The 23,877-nt window shown below is 33.2% G+C and overlaps 1 protein-coding gene, 1 long non-coding RNA gene and 1 pseudogene across 2 annotated transcripts; 2 read left to right on the plus strand and 1 right to left on the minus strand.

Annotated features, from left to right (window-relative positions):
• The first annotated feature begins 367 nt into the window (after positions 1 to 367).
• Positions 368 to 3,387, plus strand: LOC119769050. The gene is made up of 3 exons (XM_038260940.1): positions 368 to 469; positions 529 to 747; positions 3,334 to 3,387. Exons 1-3 carry the CDS (start codon positions 368 to 370, stop codon positions 3,385 to 3,387), a joined length of 375 nt encoding a protein of 124 aa, XP_038116868.1.
• A 173-nt stretch (positions 3,388 to 3,560) lies between these two features.
• On the minus strand, positions 3,561 to 4,298 carry LOC6049095 (annotated as a pseudogene).
• A 13,013-nt stretch (positions 4,299 to 17,311) lies between these two features.
• On the plus strand, positions 17,312 to 23,189 carry LOC119770612. The gene is made up of 3 exons (XR_005278912.1): positions 17,312 to 18,049; positions 18,103 to 18,306; positions 23,029 to 23,189. It is a non-coding gene; the product is annotated as an uncharacterized LOC119770612 (long non-coding RNA).
• The last annotated feature ends 688 nt before the right edge of the window (positions 23,190 to 23,877 follow it).

Genomic DNA, 23,877 nt, shown 5'->3' on the forward strand with positions numbered 1-23,877 from the left:
TCATCCTCTTCGGAGGGTTTAGCTATGCCGTTAGGCCTCGTGAGAAAGGCCCCCGTTACGGTGTCGAGAGAAAACCGGAGCTGGGTCTTGGTAGCTTCAAGGTGGCAGCCCCACCCCGAGACTAGGTATCGCAGCACCAATCCGGCTGCATATCGAAAATTCAAGTATTACGAACAATCAAGAAGGAATAAGGATCCGGAACAAACGGCATAGACCCAGGCACGAAAAGGACACCGATTGGAAACCCGGAACATGGAACTGCAGATCGCTACGTTTCGATGGGTATGAGTACGCTCTGTTGAACGAGCTCAAACCCCGCAACTTCGATGTTGTAGCACTGCAGGAGATGTGCTGGAAGGGAGCGAAGATGTTGGAGGATGATGCTTTGGAGCTCACCATGTACCAGAGCGGCGGAGCCGAAAACAAGCTGGGAACCGGCTTCATAGTGTTGGGCAAGATGCGGAGTCGTGTGATAGATTGGGAGCCTTCTTCAACTATCACATCTTCAACGTACATTGCCCACACGAGGAATCATCCGATGCCGAGAAGGAAGCGTTCTACGCGAAGCTGGAGCAGAAGTTCGACAGCTGCCCGCAGAGGGACGTCAAGATCGTCATCGGAGATATGAACGCCCGCATAGGAAGGGAGGAGATGTACAAGCCGGTGATCGGGCCGAACAGCCTGCACACCGTCACCAACGACAACGGCCAGCGGTGCATCAACTTCGCAGCCTCCCGCGGTATGGTGGTACGGAGCACATTCTTCCCCCGGAAAGACATCCACAAAGTCACCTGGACATCGCCTAACCAACGAACAAAAACACAAATCAACCACGTCCTCATCGACGGCCGATTATTCTCGGACATACGGAACATCCGCACGTACCGCGGTGCGGACATCCACTCGGACCACTACCTGGTGGGTGCAAGCATGCATTCAAAACTGTCCACGACGTACCAACGACGACGGAGCCGGCTCCCACCGCCGTTCAACACCGAGCGGCTGCAGGACACGGCTGCGGCTCAGCACTACGTGCAGCAGCTGGAAGCGAGCCTGCCAACGGAGGAGGAACTCGGCGCTGCCTCGCTCAACGATGGATGGAGCAGAATATGCTCGGCCATCGGCAGTGCCGCTGAAGCCGCGCTAGGTAGTACGGTCCGAGTTGGAAAGCAGCGCTGGTTCGACGAGGAGTGCCAGCGGCTACTTGACGAGAAGAAAGCAGCTTATGCGGTGAAGCTGAGGGCTGCAACTGATGAGAACGTGGCCAGATACAAACAAGCGCTGAAACAGCAGAGAACGGTCTTCAAGCTCAAGAAGCGCCAGCTGGAAGATCGCGACCGCGCCGAAATGGAGCAGCTGTTCCGGCAGAACGAGACGCGAAAGTTCTACGAGAAGGTTAACCGGTCCCGCAAAGGCTATGCGCCGCAAGCCAACACTTGCCGGGACGCGGAGGGAAACCTTCTTATGGACAAAGGCGAGGTGTTGAACAGGTGGCAGCAGTTCTTCAACGAGCACCTCAACGGCGATGTAGCGCATGGAGACGGCTTTGAAGCCCAACTTGGACCGCCCACTGCTGACCAACAGTTCCCGGCACCTGATCTGGAGACGGTGAAGAAGGAGATCAGGCAGCTGAAGAACAACAGGGCCACCGGTAAAGATCGGTTACCCGGTGAGCTCTTCAAATATGGAGGAGAGCAGTTGGCGAGGGCGATCCACTTGGTGATTTCTAAGATCTGGAGGGAGGAGAAACTACCAGAAGAATGGATGGATGGTGTCGTGTGTCCCATCTACAAAAAGGGCGATAAGCTGGACTGCGGCAACTACCGCGGCATCACGCTTATCAACGCGGCCTATAAAATCCTCTCCCAGATCCTCTGCCGTCTGCTGACACCGTACGCACGGAGGTTCGTGGGCCCCTATCAAGCGGGTTTACTGGCGCTCGGGCCACCACGGACCAAATTTTCTCGCTCCGGCAGATCCTCGAGAAATGCCGTGAGTACAACGTGCCCACACATCACATCTTCATCGATTTCAAGGCAGCTTACGATACAGTCGACCGCGAACAGCTATGGCAGATCATGCACGAGAACGGATTTCCGGACAAACTGACTCGGCTGATCAAGGCTACCTTGGATCGTGTGATGTGTCACGTGCGAGTGGCAGGGAGTTAGCGGACCCCTTCCAATCGCATCAAGGGTTACGACAAGGTGACGGCTTATCCAATGCGCTGTTTAACATCGGACTTGAGGGAGTTGTGCGAAGAGCGGGCATAGATACGAGAGGCACGATTTGCAACAGGACAGTCCAACTTCTTGCTTATGCGGACGACATTGACATTATAGCGAGAGACCTAGAGACGGTGAAAAGGGTTTACACCGCCTTAAAGACGCAAGCAAGACGAATTGGATTGGCCATGAATACGACGAAAACAAAGTACATGAAAGGGAGGGGCTCGAAGGACGTTGACCCCCCAAGACTCACCCCTTTAGCTGTAGATGGCGATGTGCTGGAGGAGGTGAGCGAATTCGTGTACTTGGGATCGCTGGTAACGGCCGACAACGACACCAGCTTAGAGATCCGGACTCGTATCCACTCCGCGAATCGCGCCTACATTGGATTACGGAAAACCTTGACATCTGATCGAGTGCAACGCGCCACGAAGCTGACCCTGTACAAGACACTGATTAGACCGGTTGCCCTCTATGGCCATGAGACCTGGACGCTGCGGCAAGAGGACGAACGAGCCCTTGGAGTTTTCGAACGGAAGGTGCTGCGAACGATCTACGGTGGAGTACGTACAGCTCAGAACGAGTGGCGAAGGCGCATGAACCACGAACTGCACGCGCTGCTGGGAGAACCGACAATCGTCACCCTGGCGAGAATCGGGAGGCTCAGGTGGGCCGGCCATGTCGCGAGGATGGACAAAGACCATCCTGTCAGGATGCTCTTTGACCGCGCGCAACCGGATGGCGGCACAGGCCGACGAGCAGGAGCACAGCGTGCACGATGGGGAAATCAGATCGAGGCGGACCTAAGAAAGATCTGCAACCTAGGAGACTGGCGAGCTGCAGCCCAGAACCGAGCAACATGGAACAACCTTCTTGATACAGCACGGGCACCGCGTATGGTGTTCTAAGCTGATTGGTATGGTATGTATAGAACAGGAACTCGTTGCCATACATTGGGCAAATGACCATTTTAAGCCATACTTATATGGTAGGAAATTCATCTTTAGAACAGATCATAGACCACTAGTCTATCTGTTCTCAATGAAAGAGCCATCATCGAAACTTACTAGAATGCGCTTAGATCTCGAAGAATTTGATTTCGCAGTACACTATGTACCTGGAAAATCAAACGTCGGAGCTAACGCACTTTCAAGAGTAGTTATCGACATTGATGAGCTGAAACAGATGTATGTGCATCTCGTACAAACACGAGCGCGAGCAAAACTGCATCAACAAAATCAAGCAAAGCCAAGTTCAGTAGTAGAGCCTGATCAACTCAAAATCTACGAATCTTGCAATATAAATGACGTCTATAATCTACCAAAACTTGAATTAGTTGGTATTGATACAAATGCGCAAACCGGTATAAAAATTTCCATTAGAGACAAGCGATCCAGAAAGGACGATTAAGATCTTTGCGTTCTCGATGCGCTTCGACTGGTGCACACCGGGCTTCTTGTCCAGCAGGAAATCTTCGTCCAAAACGAATCCTCGAAGCAACCTCTTTATGCGCTGACTCGCGGTCAATTCCTCGGATCACTTCAACCGCATCACGGCATCGACGACCAGCTTGGCAAAGTACTCCTTTTGCTGGGACGCCAAACGTGCCGCCTGCGTGGCCGCTCTCCATCCGGCGATAATCGTCTGCGGGTGCAACTTTTGCTCGATCAGCTTTTCCGGCTCGCGCAGTAACTCCGACGCCAACTCAGTCACGGAAGTCGTTCCATCGCCAACCTCGTCGTCTTGGAAGCGACTCATGTCCACGAGGGTCTTCGCCGCCGGATTGTCTACGTAGACCGCCTTCAGAATCGTCGTCCCGTCGATGGTGACGTCAACCTGGCCGGCGCTGCGGCCGTGCGTCACTTGAATCATGCCCATGTCCATTCCCTTCGGGCCGAGTGTGCTCTTTATCAGGTCGCCGATGGCCCCCACAAACGAGAACAGCCGGGCGATTTCGCCCTCCTCCTCGGCAAACGTTTCGGCGATTCGCTGGGGGAAGATCACAATCAGGACGGAAGATGGAGATAGATAGCTCTTGATAAATGCAGCGTACAGGATGTGGTGCGCCATTCAGCGGTCAGTGACTCAAGGCGGTTCTAAAAACACCCAATAAGCAAAAAATCAAAATCAAAATTTTGTCAAATTGTCCTTCCAGAATTCCGTGGCGCCCTTTTTATTCAACTCATTGCAATCCTTGATATGTTGCGCCTCCAGCTTGTGCCGATCGTTTTCCGGAAGGCATTCTATATCCACGTTCACTTCTTCCTCATCCAGTGTTTCAATGCTTTCGGGGTCCGTTTCGCGTCCTCCGATTATGCTGCGCTCATCGTCGTCACTGATCTTTTGCCGCATCAGGTACTCTTCGTTTAAATAGCTGAGCGTTACAAACGAAATCGTACCCTTTGTTGTCGGCGATCGTCGTCGGCAGCTGGAGCAGAGCGCGACCGAATGCTTCCATGGCCATCGATTCCTTACCGGACCTTTTCGCGGCCAGTTTGAATACAGCACAGGCCATCAGCATTTCGGCATGCTCGAACCAATTTTGATCCGAACAGCGGGGATTTGATGTGTTCCTCGTACAACGTGATGATGGACCATACGCGGATGCATTCTTCGATAAGCTCCTGTTGCCCAAGTCACACGTCAATCCAATTGAGACAATTCCGTGCTGCGGGTCAACAAGCTCAAGGAAAGAAAAGTGGACCAGGACGATACTCCAAAACACAATCAACGCTAAAATCAGCCAAAATTTACCCCCCCCCCCCCTCCCCCTCTTTGTCACGCTTTTCCTATTCTTATAACATGCAATGTCACACTTGCTCATACCCTCCCTCCCCCTAGAGCGTGACATACGCCCTAGCTCTTTCCAACGTATTTTGGTTTGAATTTTAACACACGTTTTTCAATGCTGTTTCTTCAATGATGTACATCTGTTCTCTGTGGTTTCCCTTAGTCATTCGCAATGTTTTCTTGGCTTTTGAGTAAGTTCGAGCGTCACGCCGACCCTTGGTATTATAAGGGAGAGTCCCATCGGTTTTGTACGCCCTGACACCGGAAGCACATCCCCACTGAGAATTTTGGCTCGAGCCTCGACTCGATTCAGGCTCGATCTCGAGCCAGATCGACTCGAGGCTCGAGCCAAAATTCTCAGTGGGTCTCTTCAGTGTGTGGTCACTTCGAGTATGGACTGGGAGTAAACATCAGATATTATATTGTTTAGATGAATTTTTGAGAGAAATTCGAAAAAAAATCATGCAAAAAAAAACATTTTTCCAACTTTAACATGCTGCCAATGAAAAATGACGACTTGCTGGATCAATCAATATGAATACAGAACATTATTAATACAGCCATTCCACGTCAAACAGGAAGTCTCCAAATCAAAAGTGCTCCGATTAGGCTCAAATTTGGAGTGGGGGTTCCTTGGCCCAAATAATTAGACCCGTATTTTTTTGTTTGGCGATTAGGGTGGTCCAATCCGAAATAGGGTGGTCCAAAAAATGGCATTTTTCGTCGATTTTCGCAAAAACCACAATTTTCAAAAAATCATATCTCCGGAACGGCTGAACCAATTTTAGAGCGCCACAATTCAAAAGAAAGGTTATTAGTTGGGCTTTTAAGCAACAATATGTTGAGGTCCAAAAAAACTAGCTGAATATTTGAAAAGGTCCTATGAAAATTTCATTTGCCGATTTCAAGGTCACGGGACCAAAGAGCCCATGTCTGAAAATATTTTTCCCTGATTCCTTGTAATATTTTACATAACATATCAAAAATTTGCGGATATCCATTAACACGTTTCGGAGATATGATTTTTTTAACATAAAAACTGGGGTTTTCGACGCGCCGCGCGCAAAAACCGGAAAATGACGAAATCGGCAAAAAATCAACTTTTTTCACTAAAACTGCGATAACTTTAAAATTTTAGCGATGACCTATACATGTCTGGGTACCAAAATTTTCGTAATTGAAAGACGCAACTTTTGGTACCCAGACATGTATAGGTCTTCGCTGAAATTTTTATGTTATCGCAGTTTTAGTGAAAAAGTGGATTTTACCCGTTATCGTCATTTTCCCTTTTTGCGCGCGGCGCATCGAAAACCCATTTTTATGTAAAAAAATCATATCTCCGAAACGTGTTAATGGATATCCGCCAATTTTGATATGTTATGTAAAATATTACAAGGAATCAGGGAAAATATTTTCAGACATGGGCTCTTTGGTCCCGTGACCTTGAAATCGGCAAATTAAGTTTTCATAGGACCTTTTCAAATATTCAGCTAGTTTTTTTGGACCTCAACATATTTTTGCTTAAAAGCCCAACTAATAACCTTTCCCAGTCAAATCAATCCGAATTCTGAAACGGAATCTAATTAGAATCGTACACAAATTCCGTTTCAAACGCAACAACCGGTTCGAACACGGAACCGGTTGTTGCGTTTGAAACGGAATTTGTATACGATTCTAAATAGATTCCGTTTCAAAATTCGGATTGAGTTAACTGGGTTTTTTGAATTGTGGCGCTCTAAAATTGGTTCAGCTGTTCCGAGATATGATTTTTGAAAATCGTGGTTTTTGCGAAAATCGACGAAAAATGCCATTTTTGGACCAATATTTCGGATTGACCACCCTAATCGCCAAACAAAAATACGGGTCTAATTATTTGGGCCAAGGAACCCCACTCCAAATTTGAGCCAAATCGGAGCACTTTTGATTTGGAGACTTCCTGTTTGACGTGGAATGGCTGAATAAGAATCCTTACTATGATTTAATGTGAAATACGGGACAATTTGGACGCTTATTTTTGATATTTTTATGAAAACAAATCATTTTTCAGTAAATCGTAAATCGCGAGTTCTAAACGATTTTGAGAATTTTTCGTTGCACGGAGAGGAGGTTTCTAGCAAAACTTACTAAAAACTGGTTAAAATTTCTAAAAAATTGTTATCCCTACCAGGTCGCAAAAATAGTGATTCTTACCAACAAAAGGTAGAGTTTACCAATATCATGGTTAAAAAACATGCTGTCAGTCTTAGAACCAGGCTTGCTAAACCAGTTAATTAGTAATTTCAATAAGTTTTTGATTGAACGCACTAGTTTTTCCGTTGGCATAACTAGTTTGCTGATTACATTTATAAATTTGTTGGATCAAACATCCAACTTTGGTCCCGCCGTGCGATCGCTATCGGCGCCGGGCCCTACAATTTCCCGCGAAAAGAGCAACTCGTTGAATCACCCCTAGTGCGAGCGTGGTGAGTTTCTAAAACGTCACCAAGCTGACGTCAAGTTTGTTTATGTTTACTTCTTCGTCTTCAGTGATTAGTTTTGTGATATTTTAATATTGTAAACTTAGCTTTAAGATGTGAGAAATAAATCGCCCTCTTTTACTTTCGACCGCCGAGGAGCCTGGACGCCTCTCGGCTCTCCTGAAACACCCGTGTTTCATTTAACCCGTGCCAAGCCCTGAGGGATCTTCTGTCCGCCCATAAGTCCACTGCTGCTTCGGTTCCTGCGAGTTCTGGCCATTCACGAAACACAACGTAGGAACGCTGAGTCAGCACCTGGCCGAACAAGATGTTTTTGGTAAATTCCGTGGAATTTTCCATTGAAAATCCAGCTGAAAAAAGCACGCAGCCAGCCGAAAGCCGACGGGTAGGCAATATTTCTAGCAAAACAATACATAAGGGCCGTTGTGGGATTGTAAACAAAGAGTGTATCTTGCTCACGTTAGAGGATGTTTACATCTGGTATGAAAGGGATACACTCTTTGTTTACAAACTCAACGGCCCTTTGCATTGTTTTGCTAGATTTTTGTTTCGTTTTCACTCGGGTTTTCGAGGGTTTTCGTTTGTTTTCGTTCGGAGAGGATTGTTTCGTTGGAAAAAAACAAATAATTAATGGTCTTCGTATCGTGCTTGTAATAAGCGAGTCAAAATTGATTTCGTTTGCTAAAATTTGATTCTGTATTGGTCGCAAATGAAAGCTTTGATGTTTACCAGGCAAATCAAACGAACTAGTGTTGAATACTTTGGCCACCAAAACCAAAAATACAAAAATACAAAAATACAAAAATACAAAAATACAAAAATACAAAAATACAAAATACAAAAATACAAAAATACAAAAATACAAAAATACAAAAATACAAAAATACAAAAATACAAAAATACAAAAATACAAAATACAAAATACAAAAATACAAAAATACAAAATACAAAAATACAAAATACAAAATACAAAATACAAAAATACAAAAATACAAAATACAAAATACAAAAATACAAAAATACAAAATACAAAATACAAAGTAATACAAAAATACAAAAATACAAAATACAAAATACAAAAATACAAAATACAAAAATACAAAATACAAAATACAAAATACAAAATACAAAATACAAAAATACAAAATACAAAAATACAAAAATACAAAAATACAAAATACAAAAATACAAAAATACAAAAATACAAAATACAAAAATACAAAATACAAAATACAAAAATACAAAATACAAAAATACAAAATACAAAAATACAAAATACAAAAATACAAAATACAAAAATACAAAAATACAAAATACAAAAATACAAAATACAAAATACAAAAATACAAAAATACAAAAATACAAAAATACAAAAATACAAAAATACAAAATACAAAAATACAAAAATACAAAAATACAAAATACAAAAATACAAAAATACAAAATACAAAAATACAAAATACAAAAATACAAAAATACAAAAATACAAAATACAAAAATACAAAATACAAAAATACAAAAATACAAAATACAAAAATACAAAATACAAAAATACAAAAATACAAAATACAAAAATACAAAATACAAAAATACAAAAATACAAAAATACAAAAATACAAAATACAAAAATACAAAAATACAAAATACAAAAATACAAAAATACAAAAATACAAAATACAAAAATACAAAAATACAAAAATACAAAATACAAAATACAAAATACAAAAATACAAAATACAAAAATACAAAAATACAAAAATACAAAATACAAAATACAAAATACAAAATACAAAAATACAAAAATACAAAAATACAAAATACAAAAATACAAAAATACAAAAATACAAAATACAAAATACAAAATACAAAAATACAAAATACAAAAATACAAAAATACAAAAATACAAAATACAAAAATACAAAAATACAAAAATACAAAATACAAAATACAAAAATACAAAAATACAAAATACAAAATACAAAAATACAAAATACAAATACAAAAATACAAAAATACAAAAATACAAAAATACAAAAATACAAAAATACAAAATACAAAAATACAAAAATACAAAATACAAAAATACAAAATACAAAAATACAAAAATACAAAAATACAAAAATACAAAAATACAAAAATACAAAAATACAAAAATACAAAAATACAAAAATACAAAAATACAAAAATACAAAAATACAAAAATACAAAAATACAAAAATACAAAAATACAAAATACAAAATACAAAATACAAAATACAAAAATACAAAAATACAAAAATACAAAAATACAAAATACAAAATACAAAAATACAAAAATACAAAAATACAAAATACAAAATACAAAATACAAAAATACAAAATACAAAAATACAAAAATACAAAATACAAAAATAAAATACAAAATACAAAAATACAAAAATACAAAAATACAAAATACAAAAATACAAAATACAAAAATACAAAATACAAAAATACAAAATACAAAAATACAAAAATACAAAAATACAAAAATACAAAAACAATACAAAAATACAAAAATACAAAATACAAAATACAAAAATACAAAAATACAAAATACAAAAATACAAAATACAAAAATACAAAATACAAAAATACAAAAATACAAAAATACAAAAATACAAAAATACAAAATACAAAATACAAAAATACAAAAATACAAAAATACAAAATACAAAAATACAAAAATACACAAAAATACAAAATACAAAAATACAAAAATACAAAATACAAAAATACAAAAATACAAAATACAAAATACAAAATACAAAATACAAAAATACAAAAATACAAAAATACAAAAATACAAACAAAAATACAAAATACAAAAATACAAAAATACAAAAATACAAAAATACAAAAATACAAAATACAAAAATACAAAAATACAAAATACAAAATACAAAAATACAAAATACAAAAATACAAAAATACAAAAATACAAAATACAAAATAAAATACAAAAATACAAAAATACAAAATACAAAAATACAAAATACAAAAATACAAAAATACAAAAATACAAAAATACAAAAATACAAAAATACAAAAATACAAAATACAAAATACAAATACAAAAATACAAAATACAAAATACAAAAATACAAAATACAAAAATACAAAAATACAAAAATACAAAAATACAAAAATACAAAAATACAAAATACAAAATACAAAATACAAAAATACAAAAATACAAAATACAAAAATACAAAAATACAAAAATACAAAAATACAAAAATACAAAATACAAAAATACAAAAATACAAAAATACAAAAATACAAAAATACAAAAATACAAAAATACAAAAATACAAAAATACAAAAATACAAAAATACAAAAATACAAAAATACAAAAATACAAAAATACAAAAATACAAAAATACAAAAATACAAAAATACAAAAATGAGCATGAGCATGAGCATGAGCATGGTTGACTGCCAATGAGCTGCTACTCCGTTATTGACAGATCAGCTGAAGTTAAACAATGAATCAAAAATGATCAGTGGGAGCCAACCATCCGTTCACTGTTTAACCTCTGAAGATCCCTACTTTATTAGTCAATACCGGCGCCCTCCCAAGAAGCCTGCAGTTCAACGAAAGGGAGGAATGTTAGTCCGATAGTTGAAGTTGCAGACTCATCAAGCACACAGTTTTTCGCTATATACTTGTTGATACCGCTTGAGACCGTTGAATCCACAGCATCTCCTTCAAGCATCACGTGATTATTATTTTTTGGGTTAGTAGGACAAGGTATTGGCTTTTCGATGCCTCCCGAGCTACGATGCTATGGGGAGGACTTTCATAACAGACCCGTCGGCGAGCCTTCCGAGCAACGATGCTATGGGAAGGTCTTTCTGGTTAACACACAAAATCACTCACTCACAATTATTTCACTTCACTATTAATTAATCCAAAATGTCAGTGCGTCTTTCGATCATTATATAGAAATGGCTTTTTCACCATAAAAAATAAAACCTTATTCAAAAAAATTATACACCATTTACCCGACGCCGTGCCTTCCGATCAACGATGATATAGGAAGGGCTTTAAAAATCACAAAACAATTAATAAAGATCACAAAAAAAACACCAATTACTCAACGAAAATAACGCTCAAGACACAAATAACTCAGTAAGGCATGCTATTATTAGATTACCACAATCACTCACCCCAAACGAATAGCGACACAAAACCACACAAAAAAATTAACCTGCATAATCACGACTTCGCGTCCCTACTTCCAGCGCACCAATGATGCTATTATTCGATTACCACAATCACTCACCCCATACGAATAGCGACACAAAAGCACACCAAAAAAAATTAACCTGCATAATCACGACTTCGCGTCCCCACTTCCAGCGCACCAATGATGCTATTATTCGATTACCACAATCACTCACCCCATACGAATAGCGACACAAAAGCACACCAAAAAAATTAACCTGCATAATCACGACTTCGCGTCCCCACTTCCAGCGCACCAATGATGCTATTATTCGATTACCACAATCACTCACCCCATACGAATAGCGACACAAAAGCACACCAAAAAAATTAACCTGCATAATCACGACTTCGCGTCCCCACTTCCAGCGCACCAATGATGCTATTATTCGATTACCACAATCACTCACCCCATACGAATAGCGACACAAAAGCACACAAAAAAAATTAACCTGCATAATCACGACTTCGCGTCCCTACTTCCAGCGCACCAATGATGCTATTATTCGATTACCACAATCACTCACCCCATACGAAAAGCGACACAAAAGCACACACAAAAAATTAACCTGCATAATCACGACTTCGCGTCCCCACTTCCAGCGCACCAATGATGCTATTATTCGATTACCACAATCACTCACCCCATACGAATAGCGACACAAAAGCACACCAAAAAAATTAACCTGCATAATCACGACTTCGCGTCCCCACTTCCAGCGCACCAATGATGCTATTATTCGATTACCACAATCACTCACCCCATACGAATAGCGACACAAAAGCACACCAAAAAAAATTAACCTGCATAATCACGACTTCGCGTCCCCACTTCCAGCGCACCCAAAAATACAAAAATACAAAAATACAAAAATACAAAAATACAAAAATACAAAAATACAAAAATACAAAAATACAAAAATACAAAATACAAAAATACAAAAATACAAAAATACAAAAATACAAAAATACAAAATACAAAATACAAAAATACAAAAATACAAAATACAAAAATACAAAAATACAAAAATACAAAATACAAAATACAAAAATACAAAAAGTACAAAAATACAAAATACAAATACAAAAATACAAAAATACAAAAATACAAAATACAAAAGTACAAAAATACAAAAATACAAAATACAAAAATACAAAATACAAAAATACAAAAATACAAAGTACAAAAATACAAAATACAAAAATACAAAAATACAAAATACAAAATACAAAATACAAAAATACAAAAATACAAAAATACAAAATACAAAAAGTACAAAATACAAAATACAAAATACAAAATACAAAAATACAAAAATACAAAAATACAAAAATACAAAAATACAAAAATACAAAAATACAAAAATACAAAAATACAAAAATACAAAAATACAAAAATACAAAAATACAAAAATACAAAAATACAAAAATACAAAAATACAAAAATACAAAAATACAAAAAGTAGGGGTAAGCGTGATTGCCTCTCACCCAGTCGGCCTGGGTTCGATCCCAGACGGTCCCGGTGTCATTTTTCGAGACGAGATTTGTCTGATCACGCCTTCCGTCGGACGGGAAGTAAATCAAAATAAAAAAAATACCAAAAAAAATACTTACAACTACCAAAATACTTTTAAAAAAAACAGAAATAGTTAAAAAAATAGATTAAATTTTGAATACTTCCACTATTAACAACTTAAAAAATAGAAAATTATTGATATTCTGTAAAAACTTTTATAATGATTTTTTTGATTACTGCTCAATGAACTCAAATACACCAAACACTTATTTTCTTTAATTTACCAGCAACTCAATCTTCTCGCAATATAAAATAGCAAGCACCTAGCTTTTATCCACTCTGACAACAACTCTGTTCAGCACCCGACACCTCCGATTCCGACAACGATAACAACAACTCTCATACAATGTTGTCGAATTTTAGCCGACTCCTCTCGTACTCCAACTTCCGAAGTATTAGCGACCCTGACTTCGACTCCAACTCTAAATCCGAGTCCTCAAAAATGTACTTCACATTCTATTCCCACCACCATCATGCAAAATTGTCGGTCGTCCACGATCCATAAAAATATTTTTGTATGGAAATTGTCCACGTGGTTTATGGATGGTCCCCTAGTCCTAGTGCTACGTTTTGAAGGAATTTTGAAGAAAACCACGAATCAAATTTTTTTATGGTATCAGTGACAGAATGATTTACACTGAGTGCGTACCTTTACCCCGCTCTACTTTACAAGTAGGATCGAGCTATCAAATCTGCAACATAGAATTAAACTTTCTGTCACTTCAGAAAGTTTAACTCCATGCTGCATTAGGGTGTAATATCAAAATCGATTTTCCAGCACAGCATTATTTTAGTTCCTTTTGGGGTCCTAAACAACTCCCCAAAGTTTGGGAACGATTGGTTTAGTTCTCACTTTGCACAAAGCGATACAATTTTCCATACAAATTTGTATGGGAAAAATCATTTTTTTGAATTTTGATATTTAAAAAATTCCAAGTTTCACGCTATACTAAAACCGGATTCATAATCGGATGCTCCGGAATGTGCTTTACAACTTTCCCGAAGAGAGTATGGTGTTAACTTGCTCCTATAAAAAGATATAGCGTGTTCAAAACTCGTCTAAAACGTGTTTTTTGATCGAAAATCACGTATTAGACGAGTTTTGAGGACGCTGTATCTTTTTATAGAAGCAAGTAAGCATCATACTCTCTTCGGGAAAGTTGTAGAGCACATTCCAGAGCATCCGAATATGGATCCGGTTTTGATATAGCATTAAACGTGGATTTTTTAAATATCAAAATTCAAAAAAATTATTTTTCCCATACAAATTTGTATGGAAAATTGAATTGCTTTGCGCAAAGTGAGGACTAAACCAATCGTTCCCAAACTTTGGGAGTTGTTAAGAACCCTATAAGGAACCAAAAAGTTGCTGTGCTAGCCAAATTTGGACAACATTATTTTTTTTCATACAACCATATTACACCCTAATGCTGCATGCACACACTCAACGATTTTTCTCTTTTTTTTCAGCTCTTCAAAAATCTCTATTTATCACTGCACATCTAGCACATGCAATCCTTTCAGATGGGCGTCGGTAAAAGATCAAGTAAATGACTACCTTCATAAGTATCCTCTGAAGTCTGCTGTTTGGTATGTTATAAACTTACTAACCTATATGCAGCAATTCCCCACGAAATGATTCGAAAAAAAAAGTTCTCCGATTGGGCTCAAATTTTTTCTGGGGGATCCTTGGCCGAAATAATTAGACCCGTATTTTTTTGTTTGGCCATTAGGGTGACCTACGCCGTGTTAGGGTGGTTCGAAAAATGGCAATTTTCGTCGATTTTCGCAAAAACCACTTTTTTCAAAAAATCTGAAATTTTAAAGTTATCGCAGCTTTAGTGAAAAAAGTCGATTTCTTGCCGTTTTCGTCATTTTTCCATTTTTGCGCGTGGCGCGTCGAAAAATCCAGTTTTTATTTTCAAAAAATCGTATCTCAGAGTATCGAAAACATAACTTCACCATTTTTTGATATATTATGAGAAATTTTCCGAGGAATCCGATAAAAATATTTTCAGACATAGGCTCTTTGGTCCCGAGACCTTCAAAACAGCATTTTAAGTTTTGATACGACCTTTTCAAAAGTTAAGCTAGATTTTTGAAACTTTTTACTATTTTTCCCAAATAGCCAAACTAATCACCTTTCTTTTGCGTCTAGGACAGCTAAAATCGGATGAAATGGCGCGGAGATATGATTTTTTGAAAAAAGTGTTTTTTGCGAAAATCGACGAAAATTGCCATTTTTTAACCACCCTAACACGGCGTAGGTCACCCTAATGGCCAAACAAAAACATACGGGTCTAATTATTTTGGCCAAGGATCCCCCAGAAAAAAAAATGAGCTCGATCGGAGAACTTTTTTTTCGAATCATGCTGTTTTCGTGGGGAATTGCTGTATGGAGAGGTGAAATGTTACTCTCGGAGTTCCAATCGAGCCGTCTAATCAACCCAAGTAGGGGTTTCCCCATACAAAGAAAAACAAATACTATACATTTCACAATTTTTTCAATGTCGCCTTTTTCGTAAAAAAAATGGTCCTGACCATAAAAAACATAACACATTTATAATAACAACAATAACCATTACAATGCACTATGGTACATTAGGTGGCCAAGTTTCAAAAAAGTGACCTTCTCCAAATATTTTTTGGTATTTTTTTCTCGAAAGTAAACATTCTAACTAAGAAAAATCCAAATTTTCAAAGCTCTAAGTTTGTTCATTACGGAGATACGCAAGCTGAAAGTCAAAAGATGGAGTAAAAACTAGCGTTTTTCGTGAAAAAGGCTGATTGTTTAATTTTAACATAGCTCAGCCATTTTAAATATTTCATTAGGACAATTATACATCGTTGGAAAGGTAATGAGATAAGCTTTGAAACTATTTATAAATAAAATGTTGTTTCCAAACCAAAAACTGAAGTCTTCATCGAATAACTGGAGCATTTTTTTGACAAAACTTATTTTTTTGTGTTTGTTAATCGAGTACTTTTTTTGCTAACCGATGCTAAACATGAAACTAAGATCACTTGAAAGATTTGATCATAATCTAACATTGCTGAAATTTCAAGCTTGCGATTTTTGCGTTTTCGGAGATATGCCATTTTGAACATTTACGTTTTATCAAAATTTGCTGCAATCTACATATGCGCCCGTTTATTTCACTTGCTTTGTTACCTACTTCGTGGGCATCGTCGCTTCAAAAATCAATACCTGGTTTCAAGAAGTTCGAAATGACTTTATTGGAATTTCTGTTGCCTACATTTAAAATTGAGTACCTTAGTTAAAATAAGGTATTCGTACCGAAGTTTCTCAAGCAAAACTGGAGAATGGAGAATCTTAGTTTGACAGCGAAAAAAGTATTATGCAAAATATTGACTTAGCATGATGAATTTCTGCGATCAATCCATGAAACTGATCCACATTTAAGTTCTATGTTGGTTAGTACAAAACGTCATAAAGTACCTTTAACATATCGAAGCCGTCAGAAACTCTATAATCAAATGAATTTTCATTAACAAGAACATTAGGATTAGTATGAATATGTTTTGTATTTTATCGTTTTACTTCATAATTAATATTTAGAATAAAATAAATTTTTCTGTTATTTGATTTAACAATTAAAATTTTCGCAATTTATGCCCGTAAGGGTAGGGGAGGTCTCAAGTTGTATGGCATGGACTCACATAAAGAAACACACAGCAGTAAATAATAAATATTTGACTAAAAATGAATTTATTACGCCTAACAAAATTTTAGTGGTGGGGAGGGATGGTGAAAGAAAGAGGGGAAGGGGTGTTATGTTCTTGAAGTGGGGATGTATTGGCTTATCCATAATTTAATAATATAGACTCGCAATACAATATATACTAGCCTGGGTAAAAAAAAATAAAGTTGCCTAAATCAAAAATTAAATGAGATTGCCCGAAACAGTACTCAAAATGGAGGATCAGGCCAAAATTTCAGCCCATTTGGTTGAAAAGTGACTTGCCTTGAGCAGGAACAAGTTTAAATGGGAATTAACCCGTAAAACTGGAGCATTTAGGTTAATTGCTCTGTACATGTCAGCCGTTAACAATTGACGACTTTTATATACCATGCACGGAAAGAAATCCTGTCCGCGTGATTGATAACATTCTGCAATGAAACCGTTTACATCGAATGTTTTCAAATTCGTTAGCAATGTAAGCAAAAGTGCTCACAATGTTAACACTTTAGCGTTTTTAGCTTGGCTTTTTGCATACAGTTAGGCGTATTCAAAATTTCTGGATGCGTTACGGCGCAGAGCAGAGCAAAGCGAAAAACACATCAAAGAAAAGCAATGAGTTTTGCGACCGCAAAACGTCAGCATCATGGGGAGCATTGGGGTTAAATAAAATTCAACATATATTTTTTTTACAAAACAGCTTAATTGGGTCAGCATATGGTGATGAATGATTTTGTTTAACACTTCATATTCATATGCATTTAAAATAGTAACTAACATTGGCTAAATTGATCAGTTTGCGCTAAAAAAAAATATTGAACGAGTCACTTTACCCCAATGTTCCCCATGTTTTCGCGTCCGGTTGTCATCGAAAATTAAAGTGTTGTTTGTGTGATTAGTGTGCGACGAAGATGAAGTTTCCGGCCGAGGAGGTTCCATCTAGGTGGTTCCATCTGGTCGAGGATGGCGAGGACAAATATGATGCGCTGGGCAAGCAAACCGAGAGCACATGCATCACGAAATCGGTGAGTTTGCGGGGGAATTTAGAAGGATTTTTCGTAATTTTTGATAATTACAGATCGGCTGTTGAAGAGATCTGAACAAACCCTGGTCAACATCCTGTTGGCCAACAACTACCATCAACCGGACCTTTCCGAAGTTTTCTTCTGGTGGCCGAGGGCATCTACGTAGAGATGTTGCCGAATTTCGGCCGGAGCATGGTTGCCGACCGGAACTTCAAAACGGGTGACGTACTTTCGGACGCTAGGTGCATTCCTCTTGGGTAAGTGGCCGCCTCTTGAAAAGTGGGAAAGCTTCTCAACCCGATCCGTTGGAGGTGCGGTCGCCACGATATACTCCGACATGGTGCGCAGATCTGCGTCTCGTTCGGTCCAAACTCGATCCCAAAACCAACCGAGGTGAGAACCACGTCGAAACGGCCTATGCTATTCTAGAGAACGAGCTGGGCAACGCAACAGCGCAGTTTATCGAGAAGCGTTTACGGACCAGATGGGCGAATCCGACAGTTTTCTACGTTTACATGGCCCCGCGGTAAAAAATTACAAGAATACAACATATTGAAAATACAAGAACACACAAATATACAAAAATGCAAAACTGTTAAAACATCAAAATAACAAGAACGCACAAAAAAATATAAAAATAAAACTCAAAAGACAAAACACAAAAATACAAAAATACAAAAATACAAAATACAAAAATACAAAAATACAAAATACAAAAATAAAAATACAAAAATACAAAAATACAAAAATACAAAATACAAAAATACAAAAATACAAAAATACAAAAATACAAAGTACAAAAATACAAAAATACAAAATACAAAAATACAAAAATACAAAATACAAAAATACAAAATACAAAATACAAAATACAAAAATACAAATACAAAAAATACAAAATAAAAAAACAAAACACAAAAATACAAAATACAAAATACAAAATACAAAATACAAAATACAAATACAAAATACAAAAATACAAAATACAAAATACAAAAATACAAAATACAAAAATACAAAATACAAAATACAAAAATACAAAATACAAAATACAAAATACAAAATACAAAAATACAAAATACAAAATACAAAATACAAAATACAAATACAAAATACAAAATACAAAATACAAAATACAAAAATACAAAATACAAAAATACAAAATACAAAAATACAAAATACAAAAATACAAAAATACAAAATACAAAAATACAAAAATACAAAAATACAAAAATACAAAAATACAAAAATACAAAATACAAAATACAAAATACAAAATACAAAAATACAAAAATACAAAAATACAAAAATACAAAAATACAAAAATACAAAAATACAAAAATACAAAAATACAAAAATACAAAAATACAAAAATAAAAAATACAAAAATAAAAAATACAAAAATACAAAAATACAAAAATACAAAAATACAAAAATACAAAAATACAAAAATACAAAATACAAAAATACAAATACAAAAATACAAAAATACAAAAAATACAAAATAAAGTACAAAAATACAAAGTACAAAAATACAAAAATACAAAGTACAAAGTACAAATACAAAAATACAAAATACAAAAAATACAAAAATACAAAAATACAAAAATACAAAATACAAAATACAAAATACAAATAAAATACAAAAATACAAAAATACAAAATACAAAAATACAAAAATACAAAAATACAAAATACAAAATACAAAATACAAAAATACAAAATACAAAATACAAAGTACAAGTACAAAAATACAAAAATAAAAATACAAAAATACAAAAATAAAAATAAAAAATAAAAATACAAAAATACAAATACAAAATACAAAATACAAAAATACAAAAATACAAAAATACAAAATACAAAAATACAAAAATACAAAAATACAAAATAAAAAATAAAAAATACAAAAATACAAAATACAAAATACAAAATACAAAAATACAAAAGTACAAAAATACAAAATACAAAAATACAAAATACAAAAATAAGTGCAACAATACAAAAATACAAAAATACAAAAATACAAAAGTACAAAAATACAAAATACAAAAATACAAAATACAAAATACAATACAAAATACAAAAATACAAAAATACAAAAATACAAAAATACAAAATAAAGTACAAAATACAAAAATACAAAAATACAAAATGAAGTACAAAAAAGTACAAAAATACAAAATACAAAAATACAAAAATACAAAATACAAAGTACAAAAATACAAAAATACAAAAATACAAAAATACAAAAATACAAAGTACAAAAATACAAAAATACAAAATACAAAATACAAAAATACAAAGTACAAAATACAAAATACAAAAATACAAAAATACAAATACAAAATACAAAATACAAAAATACAAAAAATACAAAGTACAAGTACAAAAATACAAAATACAAAAATACAAAAATACAAAAATACAAAATGCAAAAATACAAAATGCAAAATACAAAATACAAAAAGTACAAAATACAAGGGTAAAAATGCAAAAATACAAAAATACAAAAAACAAAAGTACAAATACAAAATACAAAATACAAAATACAAAGTACAAAATACAAAAATACAAAATAATACAAAGTACAAAATACAAAAATACAAAAATACAAAATACAAAAATACAAAATACAAAATACAAAAATACAAAAATACAAAATACAAAATACAAAAATACAAAAATACAAAATACAAAATACAAAATACAAAATACAAAAATACAAAATACAAAAATACAAAATACAAAATAAAATACAAAATACAAAAATACAAAATACAAAATACAAAATACAAAATACAAAAATACAAAAATAAAAAATACAAAATACAAAATACAAAAATACAAAAATACAAAAATACAAAAATACAAAAATACAAAAATACAAAATACAAGTACAAAAAAAGTACAAAAATACAAGTACAAAATACAAAAATACAAAATACAAAAATACAAAAATACAAAAATACAAAATACAAAAATACAAAAATACAAAATACATACAAAAATACAAAAATACAAAAATACAAAAATACAAAAATACAAAAATACAAAAATACAAAAATACAAAAATACAAAAATACAAAAATACAAAAATACAAAATACAAAAATACAAAAATACAAAAATACAAAAATACAAAAATACAAAAATACAAAAATACAAAAATACAAAATACAAAAATACAAAAATACAAAAATACAAAAATACAAAAATACAAAAATACAAAAATACATACAAAATACAAAAATACAAAAATACAAAATACAAAAATACAAAATACAAAAATACAAAATACAAAAATACAAAAATACAAAAATACAAAATACAAAAATACAAAAATACAAAATACAAAAATACAAAATACAAAAATACAAAATACAAAAATACAAAATACAAAATACAAAAAATACAAAAATACAAAAATACAAAAATACAAAATACAAAATACAAAAATACAAAAATACAAAATACAAAAATACAAAATACAAAATACAAAAATACAAAAATACAAAATACAAAAATACAAAAATACAAAATACAAAATACAAAATACAAAAATACAAAAATACAAAAATACAAAAATACAAAAATACAAAAATACAAAAATACAAAATACAAAAATACAAAAATACAAAAATACAAAAATACAAAAATACAAAATACAAAAATACAAAAATACAAAATACAAAAATACAAAATACAATAAAGGTAAAAATACAAAAATACAAAAATACAAAAATACAAAAATACAAAAATACAAAAATACAAAAATAAAATACAAAATACAAATACAAAAATACAAAAATACAAAATACAAAAATAATAAAAAATACAAAAATACAAAAATACAAAAATACAAAATACAAAAATACAAAAATACAAAAATACAAAATACAAAAATACAAAAATACAAAAATACAAAAATACAAAAATACAAAAATACAAAAAATACAAAAATACAAAAATACAAAATACAAAAATACAAAAATACAAAATAAAAATACAAAAATACAAAAATACAAAAATAAAATACAAAATACAAAATACAAAAATACAAAATACAAAATACAAAAATACAAAAATACAAAAATACAAAAATACAAAAATACAAAAATACAAAAATACAAAAATACAAAAATCAAAGCAAAATACAAAATGCAAAATACAAAATACAAAATACAAAATACAAAAATACAAAATACAAAAATACAAAATACAAAAATACAAAAATACAAACAAAAATACAAAATACAAAAATACAAAAATACAAAATACAAAAATACAAAATACAAAAATACAAAAATACAAAAATACAAATTTAAAATTCTAAAATTTAAGAATACCAAATTACCAAATTACCAAATTACCAAAATACCAAAATACCAATATACCAATATACCAATATACCAATATACCAAAATACCAAAATACCAAAATACCAAAATACCCAAATACCAAAATACCAAAATACCAAAATTCGATAATATCAAAATACCAATATACCAATATACCAAAATACCAAAATTCGATAATATCAAAATACCAAAATACCGAAATACCAAAATACCAAAACTCGATAATACCAAAATACCAAAATACCAAAATACCAAAATACCAAAATACCAAAATACCAAAATACCAAAATACCAAAATACCAAAATACCAAAATACCAAAATACCAAAATACCAAAATACCAAAATACCAAAATACCAAAATACCCAAGTACCAAAATACCAAAATTCGATAATATCAAAATATCAAAATACCAATATACCAATATTCCAAAATACCAAAATTCGATAATATCAAAATACCAAAATACCGAAATACCAAAATACCAAAATTCGATAATACCAAAATACCAAAATACCCAAATACCAAAATACCAAAATACTTAAATATGTTTTATTTTTAAAAATTATTTATTTGATTTTTTAGCACTAATTCACGCTTATTTCGTCCAAATCGTCTAGGCTGGGATGCGGCACCAATAAGATGAACCGTGCGATCCTTTTCAACTTGAGCTTCTGTGAAGGTTTCCGGCAGCAGTGGCAGTAACTACTTCAATACGGCATTACAATTCACAGGACAACGAACAGCGCCATAGCAATAAACCAGTAAACCAATTCGCAAAAGTTGTAAAATAATAAAAATTTTGAAATTTTTAAAAAAAATTGAAATTTTTGAAATTTTTGAAATTTTTGAAATTTTGAAATTTTGAAATTTTTGAAATTTTGAAATTTTGAAATTTTGAAATTTTGAAATTTTGAAATTTTGAAATTTTTGAAATTTTTGAAATTTTGAAATTTTGAAATTTTTGAAATTTTGAAATTTTGAAATTTTGAAATTTTGAAATTTGAAATTTTTGAAATTTTGAAATTTTGAAATTTTTGAAATTTTGAAATTTTGAAATTTTGAAATTTTGAAATTTTGAAATTTTTGAAATTTTGAAATTTTGAAATTTTGAATTTTTGAAATTTTTGAAATTTTGAAATTTTGAAATTTTGAAATTTTGAAATTTTGAAATTTTGAAATTTTGAAATTTTGAAATTTTAAACCTGAAATTTTGAAAATTTTGAAATTTTGAAATTTTGAAATTTTGAAATTTTGAAATTTTGAATTTTGAATTTGAAATTTTTTGAATTTTTGAAATTGAAATTTTGAAATTTTGAAATTTTTGAAAATTTTGAAATTGAAATTTTGAAATTTTAAACTTTGAAATTTTGAATTTTGAAATTTTGAAATTTTGAAATTTTGAAATTTTGAAATTTTGAAATTTTGAAATTTTGAAATTTTGAAATTTTGAAATTTTGAAATTTTGA

This window comes from Culex quinquefasciatus, chromosome 3 (assembly GCF_015732765.1).
Source record: "Culex quinquefasciatus strain JHB chromosome 3, VPISU_Cqui_1.0_pri_paternal, whole genome shotgun sequence".
In the NCBI taxonomy this organism is placed as follows: domain Eukaryota; kingdom Metazoa; phylum Arthropoda; class Insecta; order Diptera; family Culicidae; genus Culex; species Culex quinquefasciatus.